This window comes from Acinonyx jubatus, chromosome C1 (assembly GCF_027475565.1).
Source record: "Acinonyx jubatus isolate Ajub_Pintada_27869175 chromosome C1, VMU_Ajub_asm_v1.0, whole genome shotgun sequence".
Taxonomy (NCBI): domain Eukaryota; kingdom Metazoa; phylum Chordata; class Mammalia; order Carnivora; family Felidae; genus Acinonyx; species Acinonyx jubatus.
The window spans coordinates 92710708-92723730 of record NC_069381.1 but is presented as its reverse complement, the minus strand read 5'-3'; the positions used below and the strand labels follow the sequence as shown (position 1 = coordinate 92723730).

Here is a 13023-nt window from a genome sequence, read left to right as displayed (position 1 = left end):
TCGTTCAGGAAATGTCTGTTGAGAACAACTCCAGGCCGGGCACAAGACACAGGAAACAACCACGGTCTCTGTCCTCCAGCAGCTCATGGTCCTTTGTTTACCATACAACACAGGGACCCCTTAGCTGATAAACTGGTAATGAATTAATTAGTTAATTGACCGGGGCTTTACTTCAGATGACCAGAAACTTCTCAATCCCCTGGGGGGCCCTCCCTTCCCATCTGCCGAGGTGCCCCAGCATCCTCCCCATCCACAGCATGGATCCAGGCTTGGGTCTTGAAAGCCAGCCAGGCTGCCACATCCAGTGTCTCCACCCTGAAGATGTAGGGGGGTGTCTGGGCCACGCAGGCCCTCCCCCGCAATTTCTCCTCCAACTCCCTTCTGCCATCAGTGACAGGCCACAGTGTGGACGGCAGGAGGGCACGGCCTTGTGTAATTTGGGTCTGGAGAGGGGCTGCCACGGGAGGCAGATAGCCCACCAACATCCTTTGTCACGTACTCAGTATCCCCTGGTACTTGGGCTTGGTACCCTGGTACTGGGCTTGGTCTGTGATGAGAAGAACCCTGGCCCCTATACCCTGAAGCCAGCCCCATGAGAGAGCAGTCTCTGGTCCTGGTGAGCGCAGGGGTCTGTGGCCGACAGGCTGTGAGGCAGGTGCACGCACCTGGCCATGAGCTGGGTCCAGAGCCCCACTCCTGCCCTCCTTCCACCTCACCTCCACCGGCAGGCCTGGGTCCTTCTCAGTCCCTGGGCCTCATGCCCCAGGGATGCCATCCACTGCATGTTGAGCACAGGAGTGGAGTTTAGGTCCTGGGAAGTGAGGCCACGGAGAGACAGGCTGGGGGTGGGCCTGCCCCTCCGGAGAGGCCACCATCATCCGTCCTATAGGTGCTCCGGCCCGGTTCCCACTACTCAACCCTGGGACACAAGCAGGACTCAGACGCTGCCCTTCCTTCTCTCTTCGGTAGAAGCTGACCTAGGCACGGGTGTCCCCTAACAGCAGGTGCCAACTCGGTGCCTGAGGTGTGTTTTTGTTCTGATGGATGCAATGGGGGCGGGGGTGCACTTGAGAGGCTCTTGAAGGAGATGTTGAAATCACCAGACACCAGAGGAGAAGCGGAACATTCCCCATAGAGGAAGAACCGGGGCAAAGACACACGTGGCATCTTCCACACACTGTGGGCAAGTCCTGAGGCCGGGAAGCCTGGTGGGGAGCATGGAAGAAGAAGAGAAAGAGTGGGCAGGTGCTTTTCGTTCCCTGCCAAGGTTTGGGCTTTCCCTTTTGGAGCCGAGAAGCGCTGTCGGGGAGCACAGACCAGGTAAATGTGCCGCCTAGAGAGATGACTGGCAGAGATGCCAGCGTGGATTTTATGGGGAAAACTGGAGGCAGAGAGAATAGGTTGGCAGCAGTTGCCATAGGCCATGCTGGGCAGGCTGATTGCTTAGACTTGGCCATGGCTGCAGGGAGAAAGGACAGAAGAGACAAAAAGTCTACATTGCTCTTGAGCTTCTGAATTTGATCCTGGGGTGGTGGAAGCTGAGAACGTGGAGATTCAGTTGGGGGGGGGGGGTGAGGCAGCGCCTCCAGGGCTGTGTCCGGGAGCACAGGTGGGGGGCAGGAGCATCCCATCATCCTCTGGCCCCGCCCACCTCCGTGGTCCCACTCCGGGAGAAGCTGGGAGAGAGGTCTCACGGGAAGACGACAGCAGCTTCTAGGAAAGAGGTATCTAGGTGGAACGGGACCCATAGGGACAACTAAGTATTTCTCCTGTGCTCCTTAGGGTGACAGATTTCTTTCCACAGGTGGAAGAATTGTCCCTCTAAGCCTCTGGTTGAATCTAACACTTGGGGACATCTGGGGAATCTGTTTTGAGAAGGGTGCATCTTGACCCTTCCATGCCATCCCCAGATTGGTCACTAGATGGCACCAGACTCCACCCGTCGGGAAGGAAGGGCCCCGAGATTAAGGGGAGGTAAGGCTGTCACTGAAGGGGCCAGAATCCTGAAGGGGTCTCCATTTCACCTAAACCTGGCCTAATTTGATTCTTCTGAAACACATCCTCATTATGGATATATTATTCTCATAAGTAGATTCTTTTTATAATTATGAAGAACCTATTCCCGAATGTAAAGAATTCTCACAAATCCACTTTTCTTACCCCCTCCCACCTTCCCCTTTCTGCTCTTCAGTCTTTAGGGGGAAAATGCAGCAGGGAATTGGAGCAGAGGCCAATTATACATTCCTCAGCCTTCCGGCATAAAAAATGAGAATTGTTCCTGTTCGATTCACCAGGGTCTGCAGACCGGCCAGCTCCCTGGTGGGGGAGGGATGGGGCTACAGGTTGGCGTCCCCCACTCCACTGTGCTGAGACACGTGGCCAGCACCTCCCCCCAGGCTGGCCCTGCCTGCAGGGGGCGCAGCAGGATTGGGAAAGGCCCGGGACACCTGCACGACCGGCGGCAGCCATGGGCGGTATCTGGAGACCCACAGAAAAAGGATGGGCAGATTGGAACCCCGGACGTGGACAGGAGCTCTATGTCCAGCAGCTGAGCCTTGTCCAGAGCCTGGGCAAGAGATTCATGGCTGCAGGAAGGGGCAAAAGTCAGCAAGAGCAGGCAACAAGGTCCATCAAAGGAGCTGAAAACAAAACCTACGACCCCTAAGTGAGGCCCAGGCCTGGCCTGAGTGAGCCCTGCAGTCAAGGCGGCGCTGAGCACCCCTGAGCAAGGCTCTCGCAGATCAAGCGTAAACGAGGGAGGGTGGGAGCCCCCAGGGCCTCAGGAACCACGATGCGTTTGGAGGCTTCTGGGAAACACAGGCTACAACGTACTTTCATCTTACATTTTGCATTTTTTCTAGGCGAGGACTTGAGGTGAGGCGGGGCCATGGGGACAGCAACCTGGCACTTAGGGGATGCTCCCGGGCCCTGGGTTCAGACACAGCCTCAGGGCCATCCTGATATGGACTTTTCACCCCACACGTGGGGGTCTGGTGGACACCAAGGGGACACCAGGGGACTCAATTGCGGAAACGGGAGTTGTCCTGTCACAGTGGAGTCCCTACCCAGACACCGGCTCACGGCTCCCTGCCTGTCTCCAACCCAGCCACGCGCCTGAGTCACAGACCTGAGCGGCACCTTCGCTGTGCACACTGCTTATCACCCTTCATTCAAAAATACCCTGAATCTACTTTCTCAAAAAGATTGCCCTAGATGGGAGGACAGCAATGGCATCTTTCCCCACCTGGAAAAGGCCCAGTCCCGCCCCCCTCCCCGCCCCTGGGTCCCCATCCTGACACAGCAGGAACACCACAGCCACTCGCCCTTGTTCATGCTTTTATTCTGCAGCCTCGGGCATCACCACGCTGTCCTGGGTGGGCCTGGGGCAGGGTCCAGATGCGAGGGGCTTAGAGCAACTGTGTTTTAGATGACAACGGAGGCCAGTGACACAACTCCCAGACAGACAGCTTTGAACTTCAGGAAGCCCTCACTGTCTGGAGAAGACGCTGTCTCTGGGTGTGGTGCCTGTGCAGCCTGGGCCCGCGGTGGTGGTTGCACGCCTGTATCCAAAGTCGGTGTCCCTGCCTGCTGCCTCCCTTCCCACCTGACACCCCCCCCCCCCCCAGGCTGGGCAGAAGCCCTTGGTCCTCAAGGTCACAGACATGCTCCCAGGGACCGATCCTTGGGAAAGAGCTGTTTGAGGTTACTCCCTAATTGCCTCCTAAAACGTCAATAGCTGATAAGATCAAACGGCCGCCACTTGCATTTTAGAGCGAGGTAGTGGGAATTGGGGGCTTCCCTGCTTAACTGGTAAGGCATGCTGGGAGGGGTTCGGAGGCCATGCAGCACTGGCCTGGTGGCTCCCTGCGCCTGCCATGAGGTCACCGCCTACTGCGCCCCGGGAAGGGCTGACCTTGGGCCCGTGGCCTACAACCGAGGGGTTGGTCAGTCAAAGGAAGATGACCGACTCTCGGGTTGACAGTCACAGGCCTCACAGAAAGGGCCTGAGGCTCAGGCCAGAGACGCAGAGCAGCGCACCCAAGGGGATGTGCAGGTTCAGGCAGAGAGCTCATGCGGGAGGAGGGACAGATGGGCCCGGGGAGGAGGACAAGTCACCTCTAAGGAGCAGACAGGTGAGTGAGGCAGGAGCTAAGGGAAAACAGTGTCCTTCCGATCACGTACAACCCCTCAGCCAGCCGGAACAGCTGTTGCCAGGACCACGGCCCTCGGCTGGGACAACCTCAGGCCAGCCTGGCGGACCATGTGCGGGTGTCTGCATGAATGCACAGATGTGGGCTAGGAAGCAGGGATGGGGGGAAGCAGCTTGGGGCCTGGGGACGGGGCGGTGGGGGAGCTGGGCCACGTGGCAGAAATCAAAATCCATAAAAGACCCCCCCCCCCCCCCCCGCCCCAGGCTGTTCTCATGCAGAGGCCCAGCGTGTGTGCCGACAACAGCCAGGCTCCTAAAAGTTGATGTTTTTCAAGTCCGTGGAGCAGCGGTACCTGCCGTCCGGGCACCTGGAGCACAGCAGGTTGGGCAGGCAGGGGCAGGTGTGGTGCTGGCGTTTTCTGAAGAAGGGGACCTGGAGAAAGAGGAGAAACAGGATGACACCTTCACCATAAGGGAAGTGGGCTTCCCGCAGGGGCCCCGGACAGCCCAGCCCTGCCCAGTGTCTCACCCCTCCACCCAGCACAACAATCACAGTTATTGCAGAGGAGGAAACTGAGGCAAGAGTGGCTGAGCGACATGCCAAGATCACACAGCTGATTTGGGGAGGAGTCAGGATTTGAACCCGGTCAATCTGGCCCTCGAGACGATGTAATCGGCTACAATACTGTGCTGTCCGCTCCAACCTTAAAGTCCCAGAGCTGCCTAGCCAAGTCCCCTCGCTGACCTGACACCCACGTGAATGCACGCACACACGGTCGTTGACTGAATCTCACTTACAGTTCACTTAGCGTGCACTTGATGTTGGGTACTGGGGACGCAGCCGTGGACAGGACAGACACTGCCTCTGCCCCGTGACTCTCACCCAGAGGCTAGACCACTGAGGCTTCCTCAAGGGAGGGTGAATAGGAACGGTTGTGACCACAGACAGCGTCAGACTGCCCCCGGTTCCAATCCCAGGTCTGCCAACTTCCCAGCGGTGTGAAAACCAGCGAGTCCTTTAAGCTCGGTGTATCAAAAATGGGTGTTATTATCCTCAAAATGGGTTCATAATAGCACCTACCACAAATGATTGTGAAGAGGTTTAAACTATATGTTTGCAAAAGCAGGTGGTCTGAAAAGTGGCACGCGGTTATATCGCCACCGGTGTCCCTTTTGGGAACGGAGGTCTACAGCCGAACCACCTGACACACCCCGAGGCAGCAAGGACTGCTGTGCTGTCCCGAGGGTCTCGGCTCAGGTGCATCTCCCCCCCATTCCCCAAGCAGCTGCAATGGCGGGGGGGGGGGGGTGGTGACTACAGGATGATGCTCTGACCCCAGAAGAAACCAGGGCTCCCGGTGTAGGCATATCCCCCAGGAAAGCACGAAGGACTCCTGAACCACAGGAAGCCGGGGAAGGTGACAGACACACGGGTCCCCGTACACACCTGTGGCTGCTCCCATACCTGGCCGTTCAGAAGCAAAGACCTCGTGGCCCTTTGATGCCCCCTGGGCTGGGAGCAGGGCGGGAGTCAGGTGCTTGGGACCCCAAAGAATGAGTGCTTCCTTAAAGTGTATACACTGGGCACGGGCCTTGCCTCACCCTAACCAGGCCTTGGATGGAAGGCCCTTCCATGAGTATTACTGCATGTTCTTGAGGGAGGGGTCCAGGGGCAAAGGCCATTCGGGACCCTTTGAGAATCTGAGTTCATATTCAGATCTGAAAGAGACTTCAGGGGTAATCATTCTACTCGCCTGGTTGTATACAGCGCCCGAGGCCCAGACAAGTCCTGCTAACTGCCCAAGACCACACAGCAGAGGAGCAGCTGGGGTTCCAGCCCACAGATCTAACAAGGTGTGTGCTTAGTGCCCCCCTACTCCACCCCAAGCTTTCTCCAAAAAGCAAGGAGGCAGTGCCCAACACCCCTAAGATGATCCTAGAGTCAGTCTGAAAATCGGGGTCCAGTCCCAGCTGTGTCGCCGGCTCTCTGCCCTGAGCAAGTCTGTGCAGTACCTTACGGCTGCCCGGGTGACACTCCTCTCCTTCCCGCCCCAGCGGGGTGCACATCCGAAGCCCACGCAGCCACAGGCTGATGGCGCAGCAGGTGCCCGTCCCACACTGCACATCCCGCTCACAGGCCTGAGAGGGGAGACAGGAGTCGTTAGTGCCCATTAGCGCCACTCAAGAGAAACCAGAAGGAAGAGGTACATTTGAAAACCCTGATGGCCTGACACCTTGGGCAGCTAATTCTTGCTCCTGCTCTGCTCACGACAGGATGCTCAGGCCTCCGCGGGGCAGCAGAACTGCATCTGAGGACCACCACCCCCCTGAACCAAGCTCCACTGAGGCTGCCCAATAGGGGGGCAACTCTCCTGACAACCTTAGAAGTTAGGAGATATGGCCCTTCCAGCACTGGAAAATGCTCAAGGGACACCAGTGACATCAAATTAATTTGAAGTCCCAAAGGCGGGAGGGGCATTGATGGCCCAAGCCCCTAGGTGGTCAGTCTCCTGGGACCTGAGTCTCCTGGGACCAGACTCTCCAACCTTGACCCCACACCCGGGGTTGGTGCTGGCCCCCACCTCGACCTTCACTGGAATCCCCGCCTCAGCCGGGGGCCGGCACCCCCTGAGAAGCGGTGTCCCCCCCCCCAGTGCTTCTCAGCAGGCCTCTTTGAACCCCAGATAGGGATGGACCCCTCTGGGTTGGGCTCCAAACAGGAGCTGGGCGGCCTTGCCTGGTTTCTGGAAGTTGCCATTTGAAAAGAAGGCCACACAAGCCTGCTTGAAACAAAATCGACCTCTGAGCTGCTCCAGACTCAAGTGGGGCCACGATGGAGAAGCACCCAATCTTTCCGCTTGCAGGAAAGCTTTGTGGCTTATCTGAGCTGAGATTCACAACTGGGTTTTGGTTCACTCTTCTCCAACAGAAGGCCATGGGGCAGGCTCTGGCTGCCTGCCTGGGACCTGGCAGGAGTGGGAGGCTGCCCACTGGCTCAGCCCCAGGAAGGAAAGTGGGGGCACAGGGTCTGCTTGTCACCCAGAAGAGGTGCAGGGGGCAGTCACCTGGCCATGCAGGTCTCCAGCCCGGCGAGGGTACATCTCTCACACCGACCAGCCCCTGAAAGCCCAGGGTTGGGGCCAAGCAGGCCCTACCTGACTCTTCTCCCACAGAGTTGGGACATCATTGTCCCCACTCTGGCAGGAAGGACCATCCAAGCCTGAATTTGGGATGGTCACTATGCAGGGAGCAGGGCCATATGACGATGTCCTACCAGCCTCTTCTTGGGAGTCGCCCTGGGGCAGCCCCTGGGCATGGAGAATGGAGGGAGGTCCTGACCCCCTCAGCACTGGGTCCCACACTCTCCTGCACATGTCTGACATGCATTTCCTTCCACCCTAGATTTCTCCCTCACTGTGCTTTTCAAAAGGTCCAGCTGAAGGGTTTGCTAGAAAGGCATTTTCCCACCACCCCTCGGCCAGATGTTGGAGCTCACACAGTGAGGTAACCTGGGCATCAGCGTGAACCCTCAGCCCCCATCCCTCTCGGTAGCTTCTGTCCTTCTTTCTCAGCCTCCCCGATGGTCAAGCTACACAGTAGGAAGATTCAGAGGCTGACATTCATTAGGTATAATTTTGCCCTAACAGTGTTATTCATGCTCCGGGTCTCAAAAGCATTGACTTGCCTTTAATATTTGTTCGTCTTTGAAACTCAGTCTTCTTCCTTTAAAAAGGAGAAGAAAGAAGGTTTCCTTTCTGTGAACATTAAAACTAATATGATTCCAGGAATTGTTTGGCATTTTTCTACGTTTTCATTCTCTATGTAAAAAGTTGAGGGACTTCGGAAAAAAATAATAAATTTCCCTCTTTTTTTTTTTTTTTTTTTTCCTCTAGCGGCTTTTATCTGGAAAGCTTTCTGGTAAAGTATTACTCTCTGTTTTAGTAAGAATGGTCCCACCACTGTAACACATTTGAGGGTGGTTCCGGTTAAAGCCAAAATGCTACAAGAGAACCATAATCCGAGTGTTTTGAATTCTAAGACAGGCAGCTCCTGTGTGTGGCAAACGTCCCTTGGGAGACTAGATTTCTGCTTGGTACCCGATGCTTGTTTTTGGGTGCACCCAGCCAAATTTTCTTATCAGAACTGGGCACAGCTAAAATACATAAAAAATAAAGGGAAGAAAGAATTTCAAGGCAACCTTTCTTAAGAGTGGAAAAGGCAGAGGTTAAATGCCCCCAATTAAAGCTCATAAGGTCACTGTGTTTAATCAAGTCATCATGCTGTGTAAACTAAACCTGACATGTGGACCACATTGTATATGAAAACCAAAATTTTCACAAAAGATAAATCAGGGGGTGCTAACCCACTTTATAGAGGAATTTCTTATTACACAATAGGAATCTTCATGTTACCAGAGGTCGAAATGTCAAAATGTTTGATGTTCTCCTAATGCAGTTGGAAATTAGATTTGGTTTACACACAGCTGCTCAAAAGTGGATCCCGTCTAGTGGAGTGAGGTCTAACTAATCCGAAAATCATGTGGAACACCTCTCTAAAATGCCGGCTGACGCCCCAGTTTTTTTGGCTTGCCCCCTGCATGGTCGCTGGCTCCCATCCCTTGCAGACCCTGACATCCCCCCCCAAACCCAGGGCGTAGAGGAAGTTGGACGACTTACCCCTGTGATCACGGCACAGTCCGACACAGTCACCAGAAGGAACATGATTGAGACTCGCATGGCCCCTTTCATGGTCACTTGGGGTGAAGGCACAACGCCTCCCGCTCCACTGCCTGTCGCTGGCTTCCACTCAGCCTCGTGTGCCAGCTGGGAAGGCCAGGCTGTCCGGCCCCCTCCCTCCTCCCAGATTTATACGGTCCGATCCAGGCTGCCTATGGGTGCCTGTCTCTGCTCTTCCCTTCCCCGTCACCAGTGCTATTCAGATGATCGCAGGGACGAACATGAGACCTGAATCCCTGATGACATCAAATCACCATCAAAACCAATAAAAATGAACACATCGGGACGCTGACTGGCTCCAGCCCTGCCAGGAACACAGAGATGCAGTCAGTTACATACATTTCCCTCCATAGTCTTCTCTGCCTCTGGGGCATCTTTCTCCTTTGCTCAGGGCAGGAGGAGGGGGGCGGCTCTGGCAATGAATTAAGAGGTTTACAACATCACCATCTATCCTTTTCTGCTCCAAACCGTGCAACATGTGGGATCATCACAGTCAAGCCAACAAGAATGATCTAGGCATTTACCATCGACCATGTGTTCAACACTGAGTTGGTGGCCGAGAGGACACAAGTGGGTAAGGGAGTGTCCCTGTTCCTCTAGGTGAAAATTCCAATAGGGAGAAATGAGACAGTAAGAGAGCAAGGCCAGGTTTGTGGGGTTGATGTCTCTGAGAGACACACCTAAGGAATTGTTCTCTAAGAAGCTCAGGAGAAACACCGAGTGTCACCTGTACAGGAATCAAAGGGCAGAAGATGAGCCGGTGCCCAGATCTCTGTAGAGAAGCATGCTTGGGCCGGGGTGCAGCTAACAGGGGCCAGGAGCCTCACTGCTGCCTTCCTGGTTTGGGGGTGAACATGACAGTGGGTGAGCAAACATGTTGGGTTCAGGTGCCAGCTTTGTGGGACGTTGACTTCAGGCACGGGCCCTCCTGCTAGGAGAGGAAGCCCCTGGTCCCAGACTTCCCACCCCAGCCAACCCAGAGAGACCTCTCGGAATCCTGTACCAGACAATCTGCTTCTCTCCGCAAGGACAAAAGCTATTGCTTCCGAGGTATGCTTTGCAATATGTTAATAGATGTTACACACACCAATAAATAAATACAAGATGTCTATAGTCAATGCTTTGGGAAACACTGATTACAGAAGTTCAACCAGGATTTATACTGCGGGACTCTTCAGAGCCTTTCTTAGGCCACCAAGCAGGAAATGTAATTTGCAGGATTTTCCAAACAGAGTCACCCATCGAATGGCTTTTTTCTCGGAGTGTCTCAGGAAAATAGGGTTCTCACATAAAAACACTGGCAGGCACTTAAAAGTGCAGAGAGAGGTGAGCTAGCACAGAAGCTAAGAGTTAGACCCCAGAGGCAAGACATTTTGACCTCTGGTCCCAGACGGCTCATTAGTTTTATGACCCCGGGAATATGGTCAGTCTCTCTAAACCTCAGTTTTCTCATCTCTAGCATGGGGGTGATAGTACCACTCACATTATGGGGTTTTGTGAATATTCATCCATTTATTTATTCACATTGGCTCTATATTCACATTGGCTCTATATTTATTCACATTGAAGGTACGGCTCTTGGTGCTAGAAATAAAGCAGTGAACAAAGCAGGGTCCCTGCTCTCATGGAGCTTTGCTTTTAGTGCGGAGATCGGTAATAAACAACCACACAAATAGATTTATAATAAAATAGCTAGGGGTGCTGAGTTCTATTAGAAAGGAACAGAAGTCAGCCGAGCTTAACGAGTGATATTTGGGATGGGGCGAGTGTCTCTCTGAAGAGACGCTAGAGAAGGCCTAATAAAGTGAAGGGGTGCTCTGGGCAGGGCCCGGGAGGAAGAACCAGTGCAAAGGCCCTGCGGCAGGGCCTTCTTGTCCAGTTCAGGGGCAGCAAGGAGGGTGGTGATCAGGGGAAGCAGGGAGAGGGGTGCAGCTGGAACAGGAGCCTTGCAGGACGTGGTGTGGGCCTGATGGCAAGTGTGCCTGGGTCCTTGGGGAGGGACAGGATGTGATTTCCACTGTGAAAGGATCTCTCTGGCTGCATATGGGAGATTAAATGAGATGGCGGGTGTGACAGGCTTATCACTGTGCCTGATACACAGTAGCGTTTGCTAACTATTAGCAATTTCTATCATTAAAAAAATGGGCCTGCCTTAATACAGACTTCTCCTGTGAGAAAAGAATCAACACAATGAACCTGGAGGGCATCCGGGTGGCTCAGTCAGTTGAGAGGACTCTTTATTTTGGCTCAGTTCATGATCCGTCCTAGTTCACAATCAGGGTCGTAGGATCGAACCCCGAGTCAGGCCCCACACCGAGCGTGGAGCCTGCTTGGGATTCTCTCTCCCTCTTCCCCTACCCCCACCATGCTCACATGTGCACTGTCTCTCTCTCTCTGTCTCTCTGAAGAAGAAAAAAAAAAAAAAACCTGGGGGGACCTGGGTGGCTCAGTCAGTTAAGCATCCGACTCCTGATTTTGGCTCAGGTCATGATCTCTTGGTTCGTGAGATCAAACCTCGTGTTGGGCTGTGGGCTGACAGCACAGAGCCTGCTTGGGTTTCTCTCTCTCCCTCTCTCTATGCCCTCCTCCCACGAGCGTGCAAGCTCTCTCTCTCTCTCTCTCTCTCAAAATAAATAAATAAACTTTAAAAAATTGATGAACCCGTACAGCCCGCCAGTACACTGTGGCACTGAGTCAGGTGCACAACCAGAGAACAGAAAGACCACCCAGCCCGTCAAGACACTCACCCGGAGGAAGAAAGCAGGATCGTGCCGGGTGCTGGAGGGGTTCCTGAAAGAGTCCTGTGGGCTCCGGGTGCCCCGTACAGATGCCCCCTCACACGGGCCGCCTTCCAGGAGACGACGGTGGATGGTGGCTGACCACCCCCATCCCGCCCCCCACCTCCCATGCTCACTCCCTTCCTTCGGCACAAAACTAACTACCCCACACAGGGGGTGAAGCATGATACTGAAAAATATTGTTGCAAACAAAACCAGCAACACTGGTTGAAAACATTTTGTTCACCTTGGACAGCGGGCACTTGAGGAAAAGCCAGCTTAATTAGAGAAGGTGAGGGATACATGGTGACCTTGCTGGAAATGCCAGAAGAGGCTTTGGGGAGCTTTCAGGGCTCTTTACCCAGTAACTCGATTAAGCAAACAATCGCTGAGCACCTCCCACATGTCAGGCCCAGGAATTCCTGGTTGCTGGCTCTGATTTCTCTGGGCCTTAGAGCTCTTCCTATTCCTGTGTACAGGTGGATTTCAGCAGTGTTCTTGACACGTTTTAGCCAGATAAGGGTTACTTTGGCTGACAGAGGGAGCACAGAAGAAAGAGCAGGAAGCGGGGAGGCCCTGAACTAGGCAGGCAGGCACCCCAGAAGACAAAGGCGACGTGAGAAAAACGGGGTGACAAGCGCTAACAATGAACTTGCCTCCCCCAGGGAGAAGAAAGCTGGCAAGCTGTGCGGCGGGGCCAGAGAGGGTGAGGCAGGTGGGTGGGGGCAGCCCGCTGCTGAGCGACTGTAGGAGAGGGTCCCACGCCAGGTGCCTCGTGACTGGGGCCTGGCCCTGCTTCTCGCTCCAGCGGATGCCAGTGCCACCATTTTCCGTACCGTGTGTACAGCTGTGCGTGTGTGGGTGTGTGTGCTTGGTGAATACGGGCCGCTCTCTGGACCGAGGTCAGTGCTGAGCTGGCACCCTCCCCTGAGGTGCTCTACCTCCATCTTTAGATTGATCTGACTCCAAGGGCGCCAGTGTTCCCTTCCAGCTCCACAGTGAGGTCCTTGTCCCACAAACTACAAAGCTGTGCATGTCCCAGGGCCTCAGTGTCCCAGGGCCTCACTGCCCCCGCCTGGAAAGTGATCACTATTATCAGTTTCATTGCCTACAGACTAAATGAGAATTGGCTCTGGGTCATTTAAGAACAATAGGAAGGAAGAAATCAACAAACAATGGAAACCCGAGCCCTGGGGCCAGGGCTTCTGAACCTTGGGTCACAGCCTCCCAAGGAGTTCCTGAACAGAATTCAGAGGACCTCTAACTGAAGGTTAGTGTTTTCTTCATTTTCTTCGTTTTCTTCGGTGCTCACTGCAAGCCACAAGCACACAGGTATCAGTAAAACCTGGGTCCCCGTCAC

The 13023-nt window shown here is 54.5% G+C and overlaps 1 protein-coding gene across 2 annotated transcripts; it reads right to left on the bottom strand.

Moving 5' to 3' along the window:
* Positions 1-3328: 3328 nt before the first annotated feature.
* Positions 3329-12713, bottom strand: PROK1 (prokineticin 1). Of its 2 annotated transcripts, none has more exons than XM_053214590.1 (3): positions 11634-12713; positions 6164-6289; positions 3329-4583 (listed from the first exon to the last, which is right to left on the bottom strand). In XM_053214590.1, the coding sequence occupies exons 1-3, from the start codon at positions 11847-11849 to the stop codon at positions 4464-4466; spliced, it is 462 nt and encodes a 153-aa protein (XP_053070565.1). In that variant the 5' UTR covers positions 11850-12713; the 3' UTR covers positions 3329-4463. The 2 variants fall into 2 exon arrangements, with proteins under 2 accessions (XP_053070565.1, XP_014931310.2); XM_015075824.3 differs by lacking the exon at positions 11634-12713 and adding an exon at positions 8827-10403.
* Between the last annotated feature and the right edge of the window lie 310 nt (positions 12714-13023).